General features: G+C 46.1%; 2 protein-coding genes across 6 annotated transcripts in view; one reads left to right on the top strand and one right to left on the bottom strand.

The window, feature by feature from the left end:
* Positions 1-8,419: 8,419 nt before the first annotated feature.
* Positions 8,420-13,446, top strand: PCBD1 (pterin-4 alpha-carbinolamine dehydratase 1). The gene is made up of 4 exons (XM_003903816.4): positions 8,420-8,671; positions 11,333-11,464; positions 12,035-12,115; positions 12,915-13,446. The coding sequence occupies exons 1-4, from the start codon at positions 8,459-8,461 to the stop codon at positions 13,011-13,013; spliced, it is 525 nt and encodes a 174-aa protein (XP_003903865.2). The 5' UTR covers positions 8,420-8,458; the 3' UTR covers positions 13,014-13,446.
* Positions 13,447-15,761: 2,315 nt separating this feature from the next.
* SGPL1 (sphingosine-1-phosphate lyase 1) overlaps positions 15,762-25,853 on the bottom strand; it is a 62,446-nt gene continuing 52,354 nt past the window's right edge. For all 5 annotated transcript variants that reach the window (XM_003903817.4, XM_009214743.4, XM_009214742.4 and 2 more), the window contains 6 exons: positions 25,753-25,851; positions 24,914-25,063; positions 23,316-23,554; positions 21,369-21,515; positions 20,252-20,372; positions 15,762-19,717 (listed from right to left, as the gene is read on the bottom strand). In XM_003903817.4, coding sequence (XP_003903866.1) covers positions 19,577-19,717; positions 20,252-20,372; positions 21,369-21,515; positions 23,316-23,554; positions 24,914-25,063; positions 25,753-25,851 — 897 coding nt within the window. In that variant the 3' untranslated portion in view covers positions 15,762-19,576. The remainder of the gene's footprint in view (positions 19,718-20,251; positions 20,373-21,368; positions 21,516-23,315; positions 23,555-24,913; positions 25,064-25,752; positions 25,852-25,853) is intronic.

Genomic DNA, 25,853 nt, shown 5'->3' with positions numbered 1-25,853 from the left:
CAACCAGCAAGCACGTATGTGTGTGCCATCAAGTTTACACATTCAAACTATCAAAAATAAAAATAATCAGTCTTCCTTCTAGCATTCATTTCCTTTTTTGATTATCAAAATTTACCATCCTATTCTCTCTTTAGAAGTGCTAATGCCAAATCATCATCATATGAAGAGGCCATGAAAATGTAGCCAAAACCGTAGGAAAGGAAAACTTACAGGTGTGCGTCAGGCAGTTCATAAAAATATTATTTTTCTGAACTTTGTGATGTTTGTAAAAGTTCTCTTGAACTTACAATTTGTTGTTAATTCCTTTCTCCTTCTAAGTAAATATTTATATTTGTACTTTAATTTGCTTTTGTAATTTGTGTTCTTCCTCTTAAAGAAGGTATCCAAAATGCCATTAAGCATCAGCCTCATACAAATTCTGGGTCTGCTCCTGCCCCTCGGAAGAGGTGACTAATTATTTTAATGGAGAGGCAAAATTCTAGGGGGTAGAATGGGATGATTAGGAGATGGCCTAAAGAAATCTAGATATTACCAGCCTCTAGACTCCACTAGGGTGGCCCAAAAGTCCCTTGGGGGACAGTAGTTTCCCTAGACCAGACCACACCCTAGAGCTTCACATGGCCCAGGTCCCCATTCCCAGGATGTGTAGCCTGAAGGGTGACTTCTCTTTCTACCTGGGCCAGCAGCAGATTTCACTAGGTACTTCATCACAGGGTAGTGGCTCCCTATGAAAGTCCTTCATGTCATTCATCAAATGCAGAATTCCAGCACTCGGCTTTTGGGCACATGGTAGATTTGTACTTCCCCACTCTCTTTGAAGCTAGGCACAGCCATGTGAGCTAAAACTTAAGATCCACTGCTGCTAACCCCACCATGTTCCCACCCCACTTTTGCAGTGATTATGCAAATATATGAGAGATGAAACCTCCATTAACCTGGGTTCCTGTGTAACTACAAGGCATAGAGTCCCTCTGTCTACCTGTATTGAACATGTTATAAGAGAAAAAAAGAAATTTTTGTTGTGTTGAGCTACTGAGATTGGGGGTTACTTGTTACTGCAGCATTACCCAGCCCATCCTGACAGACAGAGGCATCAAAAGAGGGAAGTTGAGGCTGCTTCAGCGCAACATGGGGCCCCAGACAACTTGAACACTCCTGTTCAAAAGAAAAAAAAGGGAAGACGGCACATGGCAGTTTTGGGCCCATGGTAATTCTAAAATCCAGCAGGGCACATGTTGCCAGCTCCCCAGTGATTGATAGCCCAGTCTTGTTCCCTGGAAGTGATTATAGCTCTTGGCTCAAAAAGCCAAGCTCTTATCTCTGAAATCTGACTTATCTTTTCTTTTAGATATGTCCATGCTTGAAGTGGAGTAGCTTTTCAGTCTGATTCTGAAGGGTAGGAGGTACAGTGGACTCTTTCTGTTTTGAATTGTCTCTGTCTTTAGTTCAAGTTGGCAGTGCCAGTACCAATACAATTCTACTAAAAGCTTTGTGAGGTTCCTATAGACCTTATTGAGGTTCCTTCTATTGGACAAGAATTACAGCCACAAATCTCTTGAAGAGAGGCCCCTGAGTACCTTGGTCCAAGAGTCAGGGTGTTGAGAAACAAAATTCTTAAGGTCTTTAACAGCCCTCCTGCCTGGCAAAGTTGGTCTAGGAGGCATATCAAGAAGATTCTTAGAAGCCCTATTGTTTACCTGAAAGTGTCTGTAAGACAGAGTCTTAAATCTTTCTAAGGTCATAACAGGAGCCTTACAGCTTTCCCCTTGACTTGATCTTTACCATGAAGCCACTTCTTACCTTTAGAATCATTTGCTAACTGAGAAGCTAAAAAGGCCCTCTTTTTAGCTCATTGCTCTCTGTCTTCTCAATGGTATTCTAGGCTGCTAGAAGCCAAGCATGAGTTCAGTAGGTACCACTCGTCTCTTCCAAGTTACTGAAGAGACATTGTTCCTACTTGTTCTTGAATCTTTTTTTCCAATAATATTTTCTCACTGCCTTTTAAAAAACTTTTTATTGAAATATTACATATATAACAGCACATTATTCATAGGGATTCAGCTTGAAGAATTTTTGTAAACTGACAGACGTACACACCCAAAGACCAACTTTGCCAGATGAAGATACAGGGTACTACCAGAAACCCATACATAGTCTCTTTCCAGCACTAACTCCCCAGTGGTAATAATTATCTGCAGACTTAGCATGGTAGATTAGCTTTCTTTTTAAAGTCAGGTTTGTTGAGATATAATTTACATATTCATCTTTTTGACAGAGGCATCTAGTCATGTGATCATGCCACAATCAAGATACATAGACTGTTTTGATTAATTTCCTTTGTGCCCCTCTACAGTCAACTCCTTCCCTCCCATCCCTTCTCGCCCCTTGCAATCACTAATCTCTTCTCTCCCTATACCTAGTTTTGTGGCTTTCAGAGTGTCATATAAAAAGAATAATATAGGCCATGCACAGTGGCTCATGCCTGTAATCTCAGCACTTTGGGAGGCTGAGGTGGGTGGATCACCTGAGGTCAGGAGTTTGAGACCTGTCTGGCCAACTTGGCAAAATCCCATCTCTACTAAAAATACAAAAATTAGCCAGGCATGGTGGCGCATGCCTGTAATCCCAGCTACTCAAGAAACTGAGGCAGGAGAATCACTTGAACCCAGGACGAGGAGGTTGCAGTGAGCTGAGATCGCGCCATTGTACTCCAGTCTGGGCAACAAGAGAGAAACTCCATTCCCCCTCCTGCCCCCCACAAAAAAGAAAAAGAATAATACACCACATAGCCTTCTGTGCTGTTACTCCCTGCATAATGCTTTTGATATCCACCCACGTGGTTAAAGGTGTCAGTAGTTCATTTCTTTATATTGCTGATTAGTATTCCAGTTTATGGACATACGACATTGTGTATTCATTCACCTGTTGATGGACATTTGAATTGTTTTCAAGCATAGCTGCCACAAACATGAGCATTAGCACATAGGCTTTTGTGTGGATGTGTCTTCATTTCTGTTGGAGTGGGGTTGCTGATACATAGGTAAGTGTCTCTTCCACTTCATAAGAAATTGAAATTGCCAAATGGTTTTCAGAAGTGGCTGACTTGGCTTCGGGTGGGACCTCTGACTCAGCAGATGGTCTTGTTTTTCCAGCAGCTGAAGCAATGGGCTGCCACTGCTGAGTGCTACCGTGATATCAGCGGATCTTGACATGATGGGCAGCTGCAGGCTCCAGTGGCCTTTGGTGTTTTCAAGAGTGACCGGATTCTAAAAGCTGCAGCAGAGAGTGATTTCAGTGAAGAATGTGCTCCTGGGCTCTGGACATGGAAAAAAAAGGATGTAGAGACACAGGGAAGGAGGCCATGTGAAGACGGAGGCAAAGATAGGAGTGATGCTGTCACAAGCCAAGGAACTCCAGGAGCCACCGGGAGCTGGAAGAGATGAGGAAGGGCTTTTCCCTAGAGTCCTCGGGAGAAGCATGGCCCTGCTGACGCCTCCATTCGGACTTCTGGCCTCCAGGATGGTGAGAGAATAAGCCACCAAGTTTGTGATCATTTGTTATGGCAGCCCTAGGAAGCTAACACAGCAGACACTAGTCAAATAACCACAAAATATATGGAAAATTTAACTGTACTAAAAAAAAAAGTGGCTGAAGCATTTTTCATGTCCACCAGCAAAATATGAGACTTGCAGCAATGCCACCTCCTCATCAGCACATGGTAGGGTCAGGTGGCCTTTTATCCAGTTGTTCTGGAGGTGAACAGTAATCTCTCTGTGGTAGTAATTGCCACGTCCCCAGTGGCCCAACAGGAAGGAGGTCTCTTTCTTCATATTTTCCATACTCTTGCCCTTCTCCCGGTGGCGACTACCAGGTTTGCTGCCCACCACCAGGTTCGTGGTGGGGAGGTAAGTGTAGGCTCTCAGATGCCCGGGACAGTGGATCTTTCTCAGCCTTCCCACCCATCCGCCTCAGTGCAGTGGACCCTGCCTTATATCCGGGGCAGGTCTTTCGTGGGAGAACTTCCCACTCTGCCCCAGAGGGAGTGGGAATGATATTAACATAGGATCTTGAATGATATTAACATAGGATCTTGGTCCCAGTACAGTTTCCTGAACCTCCCCCAAGGGTAGGGGGGTTCTCCTACCAGAAATGAAGCCACCATGGGGCTGTGCCCTGGGAGTGACACGGTTTGTTGGCCTCAGCTTGTGGCTTAAGACTTTTGCACCACTGAACAGGGGGCTTAGGACAGGGGGTTGGGCACTTTTCCCACAGCAAAAACAGCCCTTTCAGCCCCCACACCACTGAGTGGGTCCCTCTCCTTCCCTCATCCTTCCCCACTCCCTCACCGGAGGAGCACCCTGCGAGCATGCACACAGAAGAGGCGGTCAGTGTGTACAAACTCTCACCTTGTCTGGGCCCCTTGCTATCTCAGACCGACATGCCAGCCCACACTTGGCTCCCAACAATTTGTTAAAACTGAACTGATTTCTTTCTTCTTACCCACTTTAATGAAGGCTGCCCCTTCCTCCAAGTGCTGCCCAAGTGAGCCAGACTGCACATCCTGCCTCTCCTTGGAGGGACCTGCCCTCTTGGAATTCAGGATACTTGATTGCCCTGTGAGCTCAGCTCCCTGGTGAGCTCAAGAAAAGTGATGACTTTGTAGTGCCTGCAGTCTTTTCTCATTGTTAAGTATGAGAGCAAGGCTTTCTGCCTCCTGCCTTCTTGCTGTCCTTAAATCTTTCCTTCCACTGTCACCACCCATTCTCAACCTAATGCTACATGTGTTAGGTTGCTTTTATGGCAACATTCTACTTCCAGGCACCAATTTTTGTTCCTGCCATTTGCTCCTATTGCTGCAGAACAAATCACCATGCTGAGTGGCTTATAACAAAAATTATAATTTCTCATGGTTCCATGGGTTGACTGGTCTCACTTGCAGCCTCACGTGGGATTGAAGTCAGATGTCTCCTGGGGCTGAAGTCATCTGAAGGTTTGGCGGGTCTGGGCATCCAAGATTCTCACTCACGTGGCTGGAGAATGGTTAACAGATCCCAGGGTTTCTTTGGCCTAGTCTTAGAAGTTATAGCTGGGTGTGGTGGCTCACACCTGGCATCCCAACATTTGGGAGGCCAAGGCCCAACATTTGAGCCCAAGAGTTTCAGACCAGACTGGCAACACAGAAAGATCCTGCCTCTATAAAAAATTTAAAAAATTGAATTATCCAGGCATGGTGGCTACTTGAGGGAGCTGAGGCAGAAGGATCGTTTGAGCCCAGGAGGTCAAGGCTGCAATGAGCTATGATTATACCACTGCACTCCAGCCTGGGCGACAGAGCAAGACACTGTATCAAAACAAAGTTGCATGGTGACATTTCTGACCATTGATTGGTCACACTGGGCCATCCCAGATTCAACATGGGTGAGAACTATGCAGGGTGTGAATATTGGGAGTTATGGTTCATTGGGTGCTATCTTTGGAGACTAATATCCTGCCTAACACTACATACCAAAAGGGAACTTTCACATTTAGGTCTTAAATCTATCTAAATATAAAGTTAACAAAAGAAAAGGGAGTATATTTTTGTAGCAGGGTGGGGAGAGGACTTATCAAAGAAATTTTCAAATGCACAAAATTATAAGGCAGAGGGAAAAAAGATAAATCTTATTACACCAAAATATAAGATTTCTGCCCACAGACATCATGGATCTCATGGAATAAGTTAGTATACAGATGGCAGAATGGGAGGAGATATTTGCAATATCAAAACTGACAAGCAATTAATGTGTAGATTTTATATAAACACCCACAAACCAACTATAAAAAGGAGCACTGTAAATTCTCAAAAATTGGCAAAGGATATTAAAAAGCAATTCACAAATAGTAACCCCCAAATGGTAACAAGCATATGAAGAGGTTCTCAAACTCATTAGTCATCAGAAAACAATGTAGGGTGAAACAATTGAGAGTAGCAGGAAGTAAACAAATACCTAAGCAGATAGGGCGGGTCCCCAGTGAACCCCACATTCAAGCCAAAAACAGCCTGGACTGCTGGTTTGGGATGAAACCCCTCAACCCAGGGTGAGAACTTCTGTTCCTGTTTGCCCACTCTTTCCTGATTGGTTCTTTCTGAATAACACTTTTTAACCAATCAAATGTTGCCTTTTCTAATACTACCTACAGCCTGCCCCGCCCCGATCCTGTGCCTATAAAACCCCCTAGACTCAGCCACACTGAGGGAGACAAGGCGACCTTCTCGTTCCCTCTCCACTGAGAGCTGTTTCATCACTCAATAAAATTCTCCATCCTCATCACCCTTCAATTGTCAGCATGACCTCTTTCTTCTTGGATGCAGGACAAGAGCTCAGGACCCACCAAACGGCACCCACAAACGCTGTAACACTGGCCGTCTGCCCTCACTGGTGGAGGCAGCTGCCCCACAGAACAGAAGCAGCAGCAGGGCCAAGCTGGTCCTGGAGCCACAGGCCAGAGTGGAGAAAGGGGCTGACAGAGCTGCTAACATGCTGCTGTCCATCAGGCTGCAGATGGTGGAGCAAAAAGAGCTAATTAGCTCTGTAACACTCCTCTCTGGGGCTTCAGGCACCCCTGCCTGGGTGCTGCCACAGTCTTCTTGGGGTGACACACTTGGTCCGGCCATGGGCGCCACACGGAGCCTGCTCCCGTGTCATGACTTGATGCAGCTGGCCAAACCCTGCATCACTCTCTCAGATGCTCCCTCATGCCAGGGGCTGAGCGTGCAGTTGCGGTGGCCACGTGAGCTGTGGGCTGGAACGCAAACCAGATGTGGCCTGCAAGCTGAATACATAGGGCACTCCCTGCTGCAACCCCAGCAAAGGGGTCAAGAAAAATCCTGCATCACAATAAACTCTTCATTTGATAGCTATTAGCCTGACAAAAAATAAAAAGCTGGCTAACAGGAAGTGTGAGTATGTATGTGTAAGGTGCATATGGAAATAGTACCCCCTCACACTGTGCGGGCGAGAATGAGGACTGGTGTCCCCATTCTGGACATCATCTGGAACTATTTTGAGATACACACCCATGGGGGGAATTGCTGGATTCATAGGGTATGAATATACTTAAGAAACTGCCCACAGCCCTGGGAGCTATTAGAGATGTTCACTGCAGCAGCATTGTTGTTTAACTCTGTGTGTATGTGTGTGTGTGCCCACATACTCACGGGTTTGGGAGGTGGTGGTAGCAGCAGAAAGTTGGAGGGAACCTAAGTATCCATCACTGATAGAACAAGAAACCACGGCAGACTCTCATTACAAAATACTAGGCCGCAGTTAAAAGCTACAGATTGAATATACATATAGCAACATGGGTAGATCTTAATTTTCCACTAAATACTCTGTTTTGTAAGAAACAGACTGAGAAATGTAATATATTTACATAATACCATTTACATAAATTTAAAAATACATATAGACGAAACAACACCACAAATTTTGCAAGAACATGTGCAAACAAAAATACACATTAACACATTAGAGAGGCTGCTATGGGCGGTGGCGGCGGGCGAGGGGGAATAAAAATGGAGTACAAGAATAAAAGTTAATAGAAAAAATGTAAAGTGTGAGAGGACTTTTCTAACCTGACTCTAAGACTTATTATAAAGCTATAATAATCAAGACAAGGTCACGTCCTGTCATGATGGACAAACAGATCAATGGAACAGAAGAAAGGGCTCAGAAATAAACCCACACATATATAGTCAATTGATGTTTTACAAAGGTGCGAAGACAATTCAGTGGAGAAAGGAATAACTGAATCTCCACGTGCAAAAGTGAATCTGGATCTATAACTTGAAGCATACAAAAATATTTACTAAACGTGGATCACAGACTAAATGTAAAACCCAAAGCTCTAAAACATAGGAGAAAACTTTTGTGATCTCGGATTAGGCCAAGATTTCTATGCGTACAACATCAAAATAGAAATCCATCAAAGAAGCATTTGATAAATTGGATTTCATCAAAATTAAGAACGTTTGCTCTTTGAAAGGCAGCGTAAGATAATTCAAAGAAAATATTTGAAAAGCACTGCCTGATCATGTCCTTATATCCAGAAAAAAACACCCTCAAAACTCGATAAGAAAACAAACAACCCAATTTCTTTTTTAATGGGCAGGAAATTCAAACATGCTATTCACTAAAAAAGACTTATCCTTAGCAAATAAGTACATGAAAAGATATTCAATATCATTAGTCATCAAGGAAACTTGATATGCTATTCTTGATCTCAGTGATGGTCTCGCGAGGGAAACATTAAAATTTATCAAATTGTACACGTTGAATATGTGCAACTTATTGCATGTCAATTCTATCTAAGTAAAAGATTTTTATAAAGAAATAAATAGGTATTCTGGCGCCCAGGGCCACCCAGCTGTAAGCGGCGGGGTGGGATTCCAACCCTGAAGCGGGCATTTGGAGCCCTCATGCTTCACCCTAGCTCCCTGAAACAAGCTCGGAGGATTGGCTCTGAGCAGCGAGGAAAGTACTGGAAGGAAGCAGGCCGAGCGCGACCCTGGCTGGGGACGTTAATCATTACCGGAGGGCGGTCCGAGCGCGGCCCCGCCCCGGGACGGCCGCCTGCGCGCCCGGCCGCCGCCTGCCCTCTCCGCCGGCCACCTGCTGCCGCCCGCGCCATGGTGAGTCCAGGGGTGCGCCGCCGCGATCGGGGCAGCGGGGCCGGGGCAGCAGCGGGAGAGGTGGGAGCGGGACAGGGCGGGGGAGGGTCTTTTCGAGCCCCCTGCGGAGCCGCCGGGGTCCGAGAGTGGGGTCTCTGCCCGGGTCCCTGTCGCCAGCGGCGGGGAGGGGAAGCTGTGGCCCTGAGAGGGGCACGGCGGGTCCCGGTCCCAGCCAGTTGGGAGGCCAGGCCTGCCCTGACCCAGGCCAGTGCTTGTTCCCGGACCCTGCTGGGGGCGGGGCCTACGACCTTACAGGGCCGGGGAGGACCGTGGTGGGAGAGTCCGCAAATCTCGTCCCCTTAGTGGCCCGATTCGGCTTTATACTGGGGTGGAGCGACAGGCAGCCTGAGTTTGCGCGCTCCTGTGCGTGCCTGTCCGCGCCCCTTCCCGCTCGCACTGTGGATACAGGGTCTGTCCGCCTGGGACTCACGCTGTGAGCCCGTGTGCTGTCCCGGGCTCCAGAGCCAGCCCCCGCGCCGGTTTGAGGCCCATGCCCGGCCGCGGGGGCTTGGTGGCGCAGGAGCAGCCCTCCTCCCGGGCGAGCTTCCGCCACCCACCCCCGGGGCGGGGGCGGGCCCCTTGCTTTGCTGTAAGCTCGGGAGCTTCTTCAGACCATTTCTGGCCCACAGGCCTTCGGAGCAGGCAAGACTGGGAGGGCCTTTTGAAGGGAGAGGGACTTGGGGGACGGACGATGAGTGGGGCTGTTTGTGAGGGGCGCTGAGGCCCCCAGAAATGCAGGCTTGGGAAATCGGCGACCACTCCCCACACCTCGCCAGAGGAGGCAAGACCTGGCGGGGATTTACTAAGCAAACAGGGCACCGTCCCCTTCTCCAGAGCCGGCACCTGGAAGGTTTGTCAGTTCAGCCCCAGGCTGTGCGACTTGGGGGGTTCCAGAAGGCTCTACCGAGAAAGGGAAGCCTCCTAAGAGCTCACCTGGACTCACCCACCCCTTTAAGAGCCAAGGAAGTAAACAGTGGGCTCTGATGCTTTGGCTGACTTCTGATTGTCTGGATACACGGACCAGGCAGTCAGCCACGAGGAGAGGGCCAGCTCTGGAGTAGAGACCTCCCTACTGGGCAGATGATGCAAATCGCTGCTGCCATTCAATCTCTGTAGCCATCTAGAGCCGAGGAGAGGAGAGGGGCCAAGCTCCCTCAGTCCAGAGAGAGCTCACGTTTTCAGGAGGGAAACAGGAGGGAAAAAAGACGGACTTAGGAAAGCACTGCGATGCTTCAGCTACCACAAATGCTACCAGGCCCATCACAAGCCTACTTGCCTTAGGAGGTATTTTTTTGTAATGCAGATGACATTTGCTTTATAGCAGTGGAGTTTCCTAAAGTGTCCCATTGGCACCTCATGATGATCTGTGGAGGTAGAGGTTCTGCCAAGAGAGGTACAGCCACCTGGCTGGTAAATGGTGAAAGCGGGGCTCAAACCTCCTGCCAATCAACACATGGTGTTCAGTCTGCAGGCTGCCTCATAAAAGCTAAATTAACCTCCCTCACATTCCCTCCCCACCCCTAAGTATTTCTTTTCAATTCAGCACTCTATTTCTGCCCTGGGGTGGTGCTACTCTAGAAGCCTGGGTTCTGGGATCCGTTAAGCTCCTAGACCTGCATCCTCCTAGGATGAAACTGACCCTTGCTTCCTTGCATTCTCTGAGGTTCCACTCATGGCCTGAATTGTGCCAATTTGGGCTGCGTTGAGGGCACTTTGCACATTAGGTAAATAGGACAGGGCACTAGGTTTGCCAGCTGCCTTTGGCCAAGTTCCTTCCACTTTGGGGACTGAGTTCTGTGGCCTGAGCTTCCCAACCAGCCAGAAAAGAGATGGAAAACCAGAGAACCTAGCCCTGGCGGCTCAGGACCAGAGGCTGCCTGGGAGCATGACTGAGGACCACTGCCTGGGAGCATGACTGAGGACCACTACTAGAGGTAGTGCCAACACGGTCAGCTACAGTGTGGCTAAGAATGGGCTGGACACTTATTTTAAATGCAGCTCCTTTGTCCAGCCCCAGGGATGCTGACACACAGACAACACTGCGCCATCCCTGGCTAGGGGAGGGCAGGAAAGAACAGCAGACAAGTCGTTTCCCCTCTCTAGGCCTGTTTCCTCTTCAATACACATGAAAGTTACCGTAGGGACGTGGGGTGCATATGATAAAGTACGTAATAGGAAAAGGAAGGGGGGACAGTCATGGTACTCTTCCTCAGAGGTTGTGGAGTAATATATTTGCATCTGGGATTTATTTTGCTTTTACGCCCTCACTGATGTAATAGATCTTATGGAGGGAAGGTCTGTAAGGCTTTGAGGGCAGGGTAGGGGAAGAGTGTGTCTCTGTCCCCGTCATATGAATTGCATTGCTTTTGGGATTTCCTTTCTCTGTGTGGAGTGTAAAACCCAAGACCTGAGAGCCTATCAGCGGACAAGCCTGGACCCCACCTCCTGGGCAGAGTGCCACCCTTGAGGGCTTCCAGCTTATTGCTCAAAGACCTGCTGCCCTTGGTCACCCACGTCCAAAGCAGCCAGTGGAGGCTGGCTAAGTTCCCCTAAAGGCTGGAGCCCCTGTTTTGACCTATAAAAAGAAATGCTCTTGGGCCTCTGTTTTTTCCCCTCTTCTAGGCTGGCAAAGCACACAGGCTGAGTGCTGAGGAGAGGGACCAGCTGCTGCCAAACCTGAGGGCCGTGGGGTGGAATGAGCTGGAAGGCCGCGATGCCATCTTCAAGCAGTTTCATTTCAAAGACTTCAACAGGGTATGGCACCAGGGCAGGACAGAGTTTTCTGAGACTGGGGCTGATGGGGTCACCTTACAAAGCATGTTCTGTCCCTTCACGTCTCGTTAGCCAAGATTCTGAGACCCCACACTCATCCAGTTATTTGGATAACTGTGCCGGGGGGGATATTTATTTTCCTGCCTAATTCAGAAAGTATCATCTTTGGGGACTGGAGAGTAGGAGGATGTGTCTTGGGCTCTGCCTTCCTGGAACTTGTAGCAGCAGTCCTCTGAGGAGATAGTTCAAGTAGAAAACATGCACAGCTGAAGACATTTGAACCGACAGCCAAGACTGGCCAGACCAAAAGCCTGTTGTGGTGTTTCCACCTTGTTGGTGTCCTAAATAGCAAGACTTTCTTCCTACTGCAGGGACAATCTCTAACTCAAGCCTGAGAACCAGTGACAGAATGTCAAGGGGGAAATGATTTAAAGATAAAGGAGTCTCCTGGGGGGAAGTTAATTCATCCTCCTTCGTCTAGGCCTTGAATTGGTGATGTCCAGAAGTCCTTTCTCTTAAAACACTAACCTGGCTCTCGCTCCATTTAAATAGGCCTTTGGGTTCATGACAAGAGTGGCCCTGCAGGCTGAGAAACTGGACCACCATCCTGAATGGTTTAACGTGTACAATAAGGTGAGTGATGCTGTGTGCCTCTGTTGTGCTCTGCCCCCGTCCAAGTACTGCAAACTCTGACACATTCTGAAGGCTTTTGGACTTAACAATGCAGCTTTCTGACCCATAGGTCATCCACTCATCTCATTTCCAATCTCACTGAGATTGCACATGCCTAGAATCAACAAAAATACCCCTGGAAAAAAAATCAGTCTACTATAAAGAAATGCAAATTAAAAGATGCATGAGATAGTTGTGGTTAAAGTAGACATTAAGAAGGCAAAACCCAAGAAAGGAAAGGCTGTGGGAATCAGGCATACTTATTCAGTGTTCATAGTTCTAAATGGCTTTAATCTTGCTGGAGGTATGGAAGAATGAAAAAGTAATGAACTGAGAATACACACACATAGCCAACCTATCAAATTATTTGCTTAATGAATGGAAACAGCCATTAAATATCTAGCATGTGCCAAAAGCTCTGCAGTCTCTGTTTATAAAAACAGTAAGGGTGGAAGAGGCCATCTGTGAATGGATAGTGTTTAGGAGCTGACATTGGTTTTTGGTTTTGTCTTTAGCTTTTAGGTTGCTCTTGACAGTTGGATGTTAAGTTTTTATTCTATAGCTGAGTCACGATTATTTTTGAAAGACAGCAAAGGGGAGATGTAGATGATGTTGTTACAGACATGTCAGGAAGGAGTCCCCAGGAGAGACTGTAGTGGCCAGCTGCTATTCTGGAGCTCCTAGCGGGGCTGAGCCCAGCAGCTGGTGACTCCCTCCTGTTCTTAAGTCAGCGGAAGCAGAATTTCTGGTTTCGTTTCAGGTTCACATCACGCTGAGCACCCATGAGTGTGCTGGCCTTTCAGAACGGGACATAAACCTGGCTAGCTTCATCGAACAAGTAGCAGTGTCCATGACGTAGACCCTGCCCTTCCTCTTTGAATTCTTCAGGGGGAAGGGGTGACTGAACTGGGAATCTAGGGAGGGAGCTGAGGAGCCCCCGGCCTCCCCCTGCTCCCCTCCCAAGACCCAGCTGCCTCCATTGAGGGGTGAGTCCTTGCTGTGGGATGTGCCAGCGTCCCCACCACCACCAGGAATTTAGACCTTTTCCCTGCACTACTCTCTTCGTCCTGGGGGCTCTGTTACACTAATTTGAATAAGTTCTCCCCTTTCTTTTCAACTCCCCAGCAACAATGATTTTCTTGCCAGGCTGTGTCTCCCTAATTCTTTTCCCAGGAAGCTGTGATACAGGGTGAAATAAAGTCTTGTCTTAGAAACCAGGACCCTAAACCCCACACTATGTAACAGAAACACATGTGCTTTTATGTCTCAAATAAAACTATTATATCACTTGGTCTCAGACTCTAGAAACTTATTTTCCACAGGTCAATCCAAATTGGAGTCAATAGGCATCTAAATGAAAGCACTTCCTCTGTGCTAGGCACTGTTCAAGGTACAGGGAAAAGAGAGGGACCAGACCACCTTGCCTTCAGATTCATTATCATCTAGGGGATATCATTTGATTATCATCACACAGGAACACAAATTAACTATTACCAATTAACAATTAACTAGTACTAATTAACTATTACTAGGGTGAATTAATGCTAGATGGCAGGATAAGAAATGAGCTAAGGGGAACACAAGTGATTAATGGTGAAAAGGGCAAATCTGGAGGCTTTGAGTTATGCCTTGAAGACCTGAGTAGGATTCCTGAGAGGCAGAGATGGCTGAGAGAACACCATGAACACAGATAAGGGTGTGTAAGGGCACAGGTATTATATGCATTGCGGAACCTATGTCTAGAAAGGTAGTCTGGGGCCACATTACAGTTTGAACATTCCTAATTTGAAAATTGGAAATCCAAAATCTGAAACTTTTTGAATGCCAACATGATGCCCAAAAGAAATGCTCATTGGATCATTTTAGGTTTCTGATTTTCAGATTAGAGATGCTCAACTTGTCAGTATAATGCAAATATTCCAAAATCCAAAATCTGAAACACTTCTGGTCTCACACCTTTCAGATAAGGGATACTCAACCTGTGTTTTCTTCCTGGCTGTGATGGCTAATTTTACATGTCAACTTGATTGGGCCATGGGGTGCCCAGGCATTTGGTCAAGCATTCTGGGTGTGTCTGTGAGGGTGTTTCTCAATGAGGATAACATTTGAATCAACAGACTGAGTAAAGCCGACTGCCTTCCCTAACATGGGTGGCCTCATTCAACCAGCTGAAGGCTTGTATAGAATAAAAGGGCTAAAAAGGGTTGACCTTCTTCCAAATAAGAGGGAAGTCCTCCTGCCTGACTGCCTTGAGGTGGGACATTGGTCCTTTCCTGCTTTTGGACTTAAACTGAAACATCCACTCTCCTTGGGTCTCAAGGCTGCAAGCCTCCGGTCTGCAACAATACCGTCTGCTTTCCTGGTTCTCCAGCTTGCCAACCGCAGATCTCAGGACTTGTCAGCCTCCATAATCACATGAGCCACTGCCTTATAAGAAATCTCTTTGTGTACTGGTTCTGTTTCTCTGGAGAATCCTAATACACAGGCCTATCATATCAGATACGAGAGATCTCAAATCCTGATGGTCTCTTCAGATTTCTTAAAATCTTAGCAAAGTTCTTAGGGCTTGCCTGGTTTTACTCCACACGAGAGAAGACATAGGCAGCTTAGGAGCCGGCAGGCTATTTATCACTGGAGCAGTTAAAGAGATGGTTTGCAAAGTCAGTTCCCCAGCCAGGAACTCTCTAGGACAGAATATTCCCACGCTGTGTCATGAAGAAGGGGGCCCTGAGAGCAGCCTCATCTCTACCCCAACTGCATGCTACACAAATTTCACCTCACATATGTCATTATGCAGAGAGACTGAGAAGCCTTCTTCCTAATAGTTCTCACCCGTGTCTCCTAACCCAAGTACTAAGCTGACTTGTAAATGCCAGGGTCCCTTGGAGCAGGAATCTAGCAACGTCACAACTCAACCTGGATGAGTTGGTCCCCCAGCAAAGGCCAGGAAAGGGGCAGAGGCTGGAGGTTGAGAAACAAGCGTAATGTTCTTGTTCATAAGAGGGATTAGTAGGACCCCGTTCCTAGCATATATGCTAGTAAAGGATTATCAATACCTTTGCTGATGGCAAACAAGATTCAGACAGTGGTCTCCCATCTGTTCCACTTCTGACTTAAATTTTTCCAAGTGTGCTTTGATCTGATGACTGGCGGATTGGAGGACAGATGCCAGACGCCGAGGTATGGACTATACTGTTACATTACATTCCTGCCTCTGCTTATTTTCATGTGTCAAGGGTTGAAAAATGTTTGCCCAGTGCAGGGACAGCTCATGCCTGTATTTCCAACACTTTGGGAGGCCAAGGAGGGAGGATCATTTGAGCCCAGGAGTTAGAGACTAGGCTGGGCAACATAGAGAAACTGTCTCTACAGAATATACAGAAAAATTAGCCAGGCATGGTGGCACACCTGTGGTCCCAGCTACTTGGGAGACTGAGGTGGGAGGATCACTTACGCCTAGGAGGTCAAGGCTACAGTAAGTGATGATCATGCCATTGCCCTCTAGCCTGAGTGATAGCGAAACCTCGTCTCCAAAAAATAAAGCCAACCTTGGCAGCACTGCAGCTGTATGAAGCACATTTATGTGAGACAAAGACACAGGTAACACTTTTTTTTTTTTAAGAAATAAATAGGTTTATTCTAAAATTAATCCAAATAATTGAAATTCTAGGGAAGGATATTAAGAAGAGAAGAGATTACAAGACAGAGGAAAGCATAAAAGAAAATAAGGCAATTAAAACTTCAAATCAAGAAAAGGTTCTCAAAAATCTGACTTTGCCTACCCAGGTATAGTTGGTGGCTATCAAATTAGGACTCAGTAATTACTTGTGTCACTGGCTGAAAGCTGCTCATTGCTGCCAAGAACCTACAGAGAAGGCAAAGGGGCTTACGTACAGCTGTATGGAGCAGCAATAAGCACCCCAGACATGACTTCCTAGATGAGCCAGGCCTCCTCATCCAAGCATATCCTGGATCCTCCTTCTCTCTGGTTTGCAGGTACTTAGGAACTAGGCCATTGGGCAGAAAACTGTAGCAAAAAAGCAGTCCTTGGTTTGATTCTGGCAAAGTCTGAATGGGCTAAAAGTCAAAAGGAAAAGCTGGGTTATCTGAATAACAGCCTTCAGATCCTGACTAACCCTTTGAAAAACTTCTCATTTCTTACTCATAATAGAATAAGATGTCCAGCAGTTACATGTGTGTGAAGATGATCTGAAGAGCTCTGTCAGCCCCTAAACCAAATGCAGGGCTTGAGGCCAATGCCCTTTGGTTAGACAGAACCACATTGCCCAGACGGCTAGAGACCACCCAGACAGCTCAATCCATCATTAAGTTATTGTAAGCAGCAAACTGTAAGCATAAGTGGATGATGAAGATGGAAAAAAAGGTAAGATAGGGCCTGTCCCTGGCAAACTAAGAACGTGAATTTCAGACCTCTCTGAAATAGGTACGACTACCACCCCCAGTACAGGGACCAATCAGCAACCTATTAAAATGCCTGGAAATGAGATGGATTGCTGCTTAACTGTGTCTCTTTCATTGCTCGTGGTATCAGTGGGCACACACGACCATTTCACCACCAGGGGGCAATCTCTCACCAGGAGCCCATTCAAGCATGGCCACTGCCCCATTTGTGATCTCCGTGTGTGCCCAAGTAATCATGAATGCAACCATCCACAGTAATTACAATTAGGGTCATTTAACTATTTAATTGCTTTTTGAGATTATTGCTGAAATTAGGAAAGGAGCATTGAAATGGTAAGGGGGAGGTTAGAGAAGACAGATTTAAAAGAAGCAAGTACCTTTTTCCAAGTATAAAACTCGTAATATTAAAAGTGACTCAGCAGTGTATTCACATGACTACTTAAGTCTGATGCAGAAACAAGACAGTACAGTTTTTGCAGAGGCCGATGTGACATCTGCATACAACATGATACTATTAAGACTCTCTACCCACCTCTGCTACAGAGTAGCTGCTATATGCACGCATACACAAAAATACAAAATGAAAAGCCTATAAAAGTCTTAAGTCAAACTAAGGCTCTTAATTGTAAATTAAAGTGGCTACAGTAGGTCCCTTTGAAAAACACCATCTCCCCTGGCACCAATGTTGTCACAGCACAGAGGAAGCGAGTGGCTCAGGGTCTGGTCCTGGGGAGACACTCTATAGGGGCACATGCTTCTCCATCTTGGCGGCTGGCAAGCCACAGTGGTGTCTGCTGGGTGGCTCTGGGTTCCTGGACCTCATCCAACATAATGCACTGACCACACAGCTCTGACCACAGCTACTCTCAAAGAGGTACCTGCCAGGTCTCCCTCTGACACACACACACACACACACAACCCACTCTTGGATCCCACAATGCACTGTGGGGCAAACAGGAAACACACACACACACACACAAATGCCACACCAGCCCTGAATGGCATGACCAGCTAGTCACAGTTGTTGGGTTAGTAGTACAGTGCTCAAGAACACTTCAGACTAACATGCCAAGGAGCCTGAGGAAAAGTCTGGTAGTCACGGCTCTCCCAGCCAGCATTCCCAGTGGAGGAAACTAGAAGATACCAGCTTGAGGAGGCTGACTATTCAGGAGTCCCTGAGATGGGGAAAGGAACAGAGGAAAGTGTCTCCTGACTCGTCTTAAGTACTGCCCTCCCCAAATAGAAACCTCAAAGACTGATCCATTTCCCCTAGGGCCTGGGCCAGGAGTAGCTCACTGCTCACTGCTGTGGAGAAAGGCACATGATATGATGTCATTAGAGCAAGACAGTGGCTCAGCCTACAGGAGAGTTCCCTACAGGGGAAAGAGGGCAGGAAGTGGGCGCAGGGTCTGGTCCTGTCCCTGCACCACCCTGAGCAGCTAGTCTTGGGAAGGGATTACAGGCCCTGGGCCATAGGCTGCTCGCCATTCTGCTTTCCTATCCTGTTTCTCTCCCTGTACTGCTCCCTTTTAGCCAGGGCTGAGAACTGTCCAGCAACTGAGGCAAAACTGCCATAGTACCTCTGAAAGCTGAATCAAGGGGGAAGAGGCAGAAGAACACACTACTAGAGAAAATTTTCCTTGCTATGGGTGCTCTTTCACACCCACCTAGGGTAAGTCAAGGCAACTTGTGAAGGTGCTTTGAGCTGTTCCTTCAAGCAAACATATTTTCATTACATAATGGCTTAAGGGTACAGGGAAGGATCACCACCAACTTTGGTGACATATTTGAATCTGGGTGTTCATCCTACTCTGATATTCAGAAAAGCATAGAAAAAGGCCTGGTGTCTGCTCATCACCAGCCCAGGACAGGGTTCAGATGTATTCTGACCACTGCCAGTTCAGGAAGGCAGCACCATGGCCAAAAGCTCCTCCATTATTTGGAAACCATGTTTTCTTCCTAGTCCACGGTAATAAGAACAAGCCAATGGGAGCATCATTCCAAACAATAATCTCCAAAGATGGTGGCAACCAAGTGTCAAATGGGGACTGCAGGCACAGAAGAGACCACCCCAAACCCTGCCTGGGTGGATGAAGCAGGTATGTTAGAATAATCCTGTCCTGCAGAATAGGGAACAGCAGCTTGGTCGATCTGTGTCCTGGAAAAAGAAATGAGTTGCAATAGAAGTGATTCTAAGAGAGACAACGAACCTACTCTTAAGAAAGAGAGGGCCAGGCACGGTGGCTCACGCCTGTAATCCCAGCACTTTGGGAGGCTGAGGCAGGGAGATCACCTGAGGTCAGGAGTTCAAGACCAGCCTGGTTAACACGGCGAAATGCTGTCTCTACTAAAAAAAAATAGAAAAATTAGCCAGGCATGGTGGCGGTCACCTGTAATCCCAGCTACCTGGGAGGCTGAGGCAGAAGAATCACTTGAACCCAGTGGGTGGAGGTTGCAGTGAGCTGAGATCGTGCCACTGCACTCCAGCCTGGGCAAAAGAGCAAAACTCCATCTCAAAAAAAAAAAAAAAAAGAGAGAGGGCTGTAAAAGCCTCCTGCTTAAAGTACACCTCACACCCAGCTGGGGAAACATCTGTTACGTAAATGCCTCCTGCCTGAGATAACAAAGAAACTCTAGCTATCTCAGAAACTGTACCCCAGCTTCTCTAAAGAATCAGGACAGGTCAGAGCTACCACACAATGTTTAAGTGAAGCTGAAAGGTAGAGTTTAGAAAAGGAAATAGTTAAAACAATTCCTAGGCTAACATTTATAACAAGGGCAAAATCATTATGTAATGGAATTCTCTGGGGTCTTCAAATGAAAAACCACAAAAGGAAGACAAGAGGAAGAACAAGAATCCTGAGGCTCAAGCTGTCTCATGGTGTATCTTGAGTTGTGCTCTATGGAGCAAGACCAGATGTCAAAGTTGTGCACGGCCTGTTTCATACCCAAGAACCTTCTGAAGGCTGGAAGCCCCTTGAGACTAGAAAGGGTCCAAGCTCAGCGGGGTTTTGGAGAACCATTCATCTGGCTGCCCTGGGTGACAGTGTCCGTGCTGTACAAGCTGTCCAAGAAGACCGAGGACAATTCTGCAACCATATTCCTGTCAACAGTTGTCTGGGCCATGCCATAAATGGCACCCTACAAATCCAAACAAAGAGACATTTATTAGTGAGGCTGGGTCCAGGAGCAAGAATAAAACTGCGGCAATGAGCCCCTTCTCCCCGAATCCTAGCGTCGCATGTGCACTGCCCCACCCCATTTCCACCTTAGGCATCCCATCACTCTATCAGAAAAGTAGGTGGCGTAGTCAATTTTTCACAGGGACTTTCCAGTCGGCCTTTTTGCATAAAGGGACTAGCCTAAGAAAATTCCAGAGAAAACATGTTTACTATCTTTCCTGTGTCAAAATTTTCTTTTCAAATGGACACTACCACCAGCTGCTTTTATACAGAGGTCTCTAACTTACAAGGTGCTTTATAGTGTAGCTCATTTGAGACTTCAGCAACCCTAAGGGGTGGATGATGCAGAGATCATCAGCTCCAGTCAACAAATAACAGATGTCTGTGGCAAAGGGGCAGAACCAGGAACAGACTCCAAGTCATTTAATTCTTTCAAACTCTCCACCAACACCTAAATTTCCAAGAGAAGAAAAAAAACTCCAAGTGTCCCTACCATTCCTGTGGTCTTCGCTTTAGGATTCTTCATGATTTGAGTGACAGATTCTCGAATGTCCTTTAGGAATTGTATAGCTACGCGTTTCCGGGCGTGTAGTAATGTAATGCAGAAATGAATACTAGGAAAGAAGAGAGAGAGATGAACCTTGAAGAAAGAAAAAATGTTCTAAAATAATACAGCCCCAAATATGGGAATGTCCTGGTTGCCCTTTCACATTATTTCTGACAAGTGTAGTCATCCAAGTTGTTCCCAGTCCCGGGAATCTGGGCTGTCTGATGCTTGGGATGTCAGGCATGGGCTGGCCTCAGAGCTTCTAAGCGCGACTGAGAACCAAGCTAAGAGGATGAACAGGGTTGGCTGCTTTGTCCCACCCATCCCCTCACAAATTCCACCACCACTGCTTCAACCACATCACCGTCAATGGAACACTTTTATCTTAGATAATCAGCCCCCATGTGCTCTCGTGGGGACAGGGTCACATGGCTGGGGTCTTAAAGGACTTCAGAGCACAGAAGAAATTCTACCTTGCCCTGAAGGAATTTAGTGGGGTTTAGTGGAATTGTGAAGAGGGAAAAAGATAGTCCAGATGGGACCAACGTGTGGAAGGCTAAGTTGTACACAGAGGACATAAACAGACCTATACTCAGTTGGAGTGGTGCATTTACGCAAAGGTATCAAGGAAGATTAGGTTAGAAAAGTCTACTAAAGAAGGCAGTAGCAGGTCTGAATGATCAGAGACCCCCTGGGAAGGTCTTGAACTAAATATTAGCCAGGCAACGAGTATTTTATAATGGCTGTGTACAAGATGGATTGGAGAGTAGAAAGGCTAGAGAGTGGGAGAAAACCTCATGACTAACCACTGGTCTAGGGAGGTTGTCATCTAATTCTGCCAGAGTTTAAAGGTCTTGTTCTTTGTATCTAATTCTGCCAGAGTTTAAAGGTCTTGTTCTTTGTATCTAATAATTCCAGGTGATAAGAGAGAAATCCTTTAGATATTACAGTTGCTACTAAAGTGCTAGCCTCTAGCAGTCAAACTCTATACTTCAGGTTACCGTACCCAAGTTCTTCCAAAGTCATGGAGCAAAACAAGGCAAAGAGGCTTCTTCAAGCTTACCTGGGTGGGAACTGCAACTGGTTCAAGTTCCACCCCTTAGCAGTCATCAGGTTTGATAGTCGGTAGATGTCAAAATCACGGGATCCCAGAGCAATGACTGACAATTGGGGATTCCCAAAAACAAAGATGCCTTTGATATTTTCCAGTCTTAAAAAAAAATAAATAAAGGAAGAAAAAGTAAACCCAGTCACATATAGTCCTCTGGTCACTATCTCTTTAATCATTCAAAGTCTTCCTTGTAATGAATGCAATCTAACCCCTTGGGCTTTAGTCTTCTCATCTTCAAAAAGAAGGAGGCTACACTGGGATCACTGGTTCTCACTGAGATTAGAATCATAGACGGAATAATAAAAATATTCCAAGGCCCAAACCCCATCTAGATCTAATGACTCAGAATCACTGACTTCAAACCTGTCTACCCAACTACCAATTATACTCCCCTAGATGTTTCTGAGACACAAAAGATGTACTAAAAAAAATTTCTGGAAAAATAATCTGCTCATCTCCAGTTCTAAAAAGTCATATGTAATCCCTAAAGCAAGAAACAGCATAGCAGATCTTAACAATGGCCCTATCAGAGCTATAGGAGGACCTTTTATATATATATATAATTTTTATTTGTTTGTTTGCTTATTTGAGACAGGGTCTTGCTCCGTCACCCAGGCTGGAGTGCAGTGGTATTGTGATCATAGCTAACTGTAACCTCAAATTGCTGGGCTTCAAGCAGTCCTCTTGCCTTAACCTCCTGAGTAGCTGGGACCAAAGGTGCACACCACCACATGTGGCTAATTTTTATTTTTATTTATTTTTGAGATGGAGTTTAATTCTTGTTGCCCAGGCTGGAGTGCAATGGTGCCATCTCAACTCACTGCAACCTCCGCCTCCCGGGTTCAAGCCATTCTCCTGCCTCAGCCTCCTGGGACTACAGGCATTGCCACCACGCCTGGCTAATTTTGTATTTTTAGCAGAGATGGGGTTTTTCCATGTTGGTCAGGCTGGTCTCGAACTCTGGACCTCAGGTGATCCGCCCGCCTCGGCCTCCCAAAGTGCTGGGATTACAGGCATGACTCACCGCACCCGGCCTCATGGCTAATTTTTAAATTTGTTGTAGAGATAATGTCTCACTATGTTGCTCGCGTTAGTCTTTAATTCCTGGGCTTACGAGATCCTCTTGCCTTGGCCTCCCAAAGTGCTGGGATTACAGGCCTGAGCCACCGCACCTGGCCAAGGACCTTTTTCAAATGAGAAATGCCTCCTGGCAGCTTTCCTTCCCCCTCAATATACTTAAAAAGCCTCCCCAATCCAAGTGACACATAGAGAGATGGGCAGATAAGATGTTAACAGATACATTAGACAAAGCATGCAGCCTGTTCTGGCTTTGGCTTAACCCAATATTTCATTGTCCTCGTTTCCTCTTTCCTTCTGGCCCATTTCTAATTATTTTCTTATTCCAATGATTCTTCAAGTATGATTCCTGGAGCAGTAGCATCAGTATCTCCAGAAATGGAAGTCTTTAGACCCCATCCCAGTTCTACTGAATCAGAAACTCTAGGGGTAGGCCCAGCTATCTGTGTTTTAACAAGCCCTTCAGGTGATTAGGATGCATGCTCAAGTTTGGGAATCACTGTTCTAACCATTAAATTGTACAATGGTTAGGGGAAGAGCTGCCTTAGGGGAAGAGCTGCCAGTTGTTAAGACATTCATAGAGATGAGACAACCTACAAATGAGGCCCCCGTCTCTGAAGACCCTCCAAAAGTCAGGGCAGAGAAAGGGAGCTTATCCTCCCAGGCCAGCACCACACTCCTTAGCTGCTGCCCTAAACCCTCTGTCTCGCGGGAGACAACAGGTGGGCTAGGGCTATGGATACTTAGCCAGGCAGGTGCCTTGAGCCTACTAGGAAAAAAAAAGCCAACAGACAAGGCAGAACCCCAGTCTTCCACACATACTCTGACTTGAGGAAGCGAGCAGTTTTGATGATCTGTTTGGTAGCTTCAACATAGCCGTTCTCACCGAAGTGCATCAAGGCAGCCCAACAGGCTGCGCTAATGCCACCAGGCCGTGAGCCTGCGATGGTTGGGGAAGCATAGATGCCACCCTGCCAATCTGTATCAACGAAGAACTGATAGTTCCTGTACTTCTTGTCACTATACAACACCAATGATGAGCCTTTCGGGGCATAGCCATACTGTGGAAGAAGCAGCAGACAAGAAAAGTGAGAGTATGGTTCTGTCTGGCAGATCTTGTCCCAGAACTCTCATCATGCAAAGGAAATCCTATATATTTCTCAGTTTCTCTGTTATGTTTCCCACTCACATTAAGGATTCAAACTTAAAATGCTAAAGGGTAGTAGGAACTTAAGAGACAGAGTTTAAATTCTCTATGTTAGGAATGAGGAATCTGAGACCCAGGGAAGAACGGTGCCCAGTTAATCGGTTTACTCCCTCTCTTGCCCAGCATGTGGTTTACCTTATTTAAAGTATTTCTCTGGGGGCCATATGTCAGGATAAAAACAAGGATAAGTTTGCAGTGGAAGCCAGGAAAGGATGGAATTTGACACTTCGAGTTAAAATCACCATCTGACCCCCTTCCCATCTTTTTTGCTTAGTATTACTAAGAATATTATGCTTATAAGAACATAATGGTGCTCAGAATCTAAAAGCTACTTAATCCAGCTTTAAAATGAACTATGTAACTGGTTTCCTTATAGAACATCTGACCCCCTAATAACTCTTACTAAAACTAATATGAAACTAATTTCATTACCTGAACCATCCAGAAACGGATGGTTATGGGAAAAGGACACAGGCGCTATCTGGGTGGTACGGAAAAAACAGATGCTGACCGAAAATCGGCTGCAGATCACACAGATTTTGAAAAACAAGTCTTTAATATACTCGAGTTTAAAACAAGCCCTGAAAATGCAATCAAAACAAGGTACACATTCCTGAGGCTGCTAATACTTCTTCTACATCTGGATGTATATTCAATAGCATTATCAACTGATCGAGACTTTGTCTCAGTCCACCAAGGGTGGCAGGCATGGCCATCTCAAATGCTGAATGTTCCTGAGCACACAGGTTCTTCCCCTTTCCCAAAGGACTCTTACGTCAACATTCGCTTGTCATGTAGGTTCAGCCCAGTTGCACAGCAGCTCTAATGTTATCTACCAGCATGGGAACTCCACTCCCAACCCTCACACTCCTCTACCCTCCACCTCAAATCAGCTCAAGGCTTCAGGGAGCTTTTTAAACAAGGGCCACTACACTAGCGTGCTCTAGTTACACACAGTCAGTGGATACAGAAATTCTCCTAGCCAATTTGAGATAAAGGTAATAGGTTCATTTTCACTACTGCTTGTCACCTCTACCACTATACCCCATCACCTGAACCAGCTGATCTGGTGACGGTAAAGAGAGAGTTCAAAACATGCCTCTGATGAGAATTCTATAGTTAATTTTATACTTTGCGGGGAAGCTACCAATTTATTTTATCAATAATAGTCAAAATAATCAACTGGTAACACTTGATCTCCTCCTTAGCTCACCTTATGGGTGTCAGCTGAAATGCTGGTTACACCTTTCACCCGGAAATCAAATGGGTGCTCCAGTGGGTATCCTGCTTTTTCCATAAAGACGATGAGGAAGCCTCCCAGACAAGCGTCAACATGAAGGGGTATTTTGTATTTGACAGCCAGCTTGTACCAAAAAACAAAGAACATAAGAGAATTTCCTTTATAGCCTTATAATAAAAACTGCAAGACATGGGCGGAAAGATGGGCTATAAACACAAGGCTGTTTTGTATTATGCCTCCCATGTTTTTAAAGAATGGCTATTTTTAACATTCCCAACAAAATTTATCTTTCAAATGTATCTTCCCTTCAAAATAATTCATCTGAAATATGGTATCTATTTTGTATTTAAATATGCATGACCTCAAACTCCCTGCAAAATCAAGCAGGAAATGAGTAGAGCTCTGATTTAGGCTGCCTCTGGCGCAAGGGAAAGGTCCTGTTCAGTCACTACAAGATGAGGCGCAAGGGAGAGGGAGGTGCTGAGGGGCAGCTTATGGAATATCACCCTTTGGTGGGCACATTCCTACATGCAGATTATTTCCAGATCTCAATCTAAAAGGCAATACTATTTCAGAATATCCAGTTTAAAAGGCCTCAGCCTTGTACTATCCTCCCCCACAGCAGAGACTAGCAACTCTTAGAGGCTTCGAACAGAGCTGCAGGGCTTCCCCTAGGGCTGATGAGAGTCACTCATCACTACTGTGGTCAAACAGGAAAATAAAAATCACTTCTTTTTGCCAAGTACTGCCCCATTAGGCTTTGTTTTAAAATATCCATTTGCCTGCCATAGCAGCCCATTTCTCTCATATACCTTGGCCACTTCAGGGACAGGATCTATTACACCATGAGGAAACTGTGGGGTAGAACAGACGAGCATAGCAGTGTTCCTGGAGATGGCTCTTCTCATTGCCT

This window comes from Papio anubis, chromosome 11 (assembly GCF_008728515.1).
Source record: "Papio anubis isolate 15944 chromosome 11, Panubis1.0, whole genome shotgun sequence".
Classification (NCBI taxonomy): Eukaryota; Metazoa; Chordata; class Mammalia; order Primates; family Cercopithecidae; genus Papio; species Papio anubis.
The sequence above is the reverse complement of the archived record's forward strand: the minus strand, read 5'-3'. Positions and strand labels throughout refer to the sequence as shown.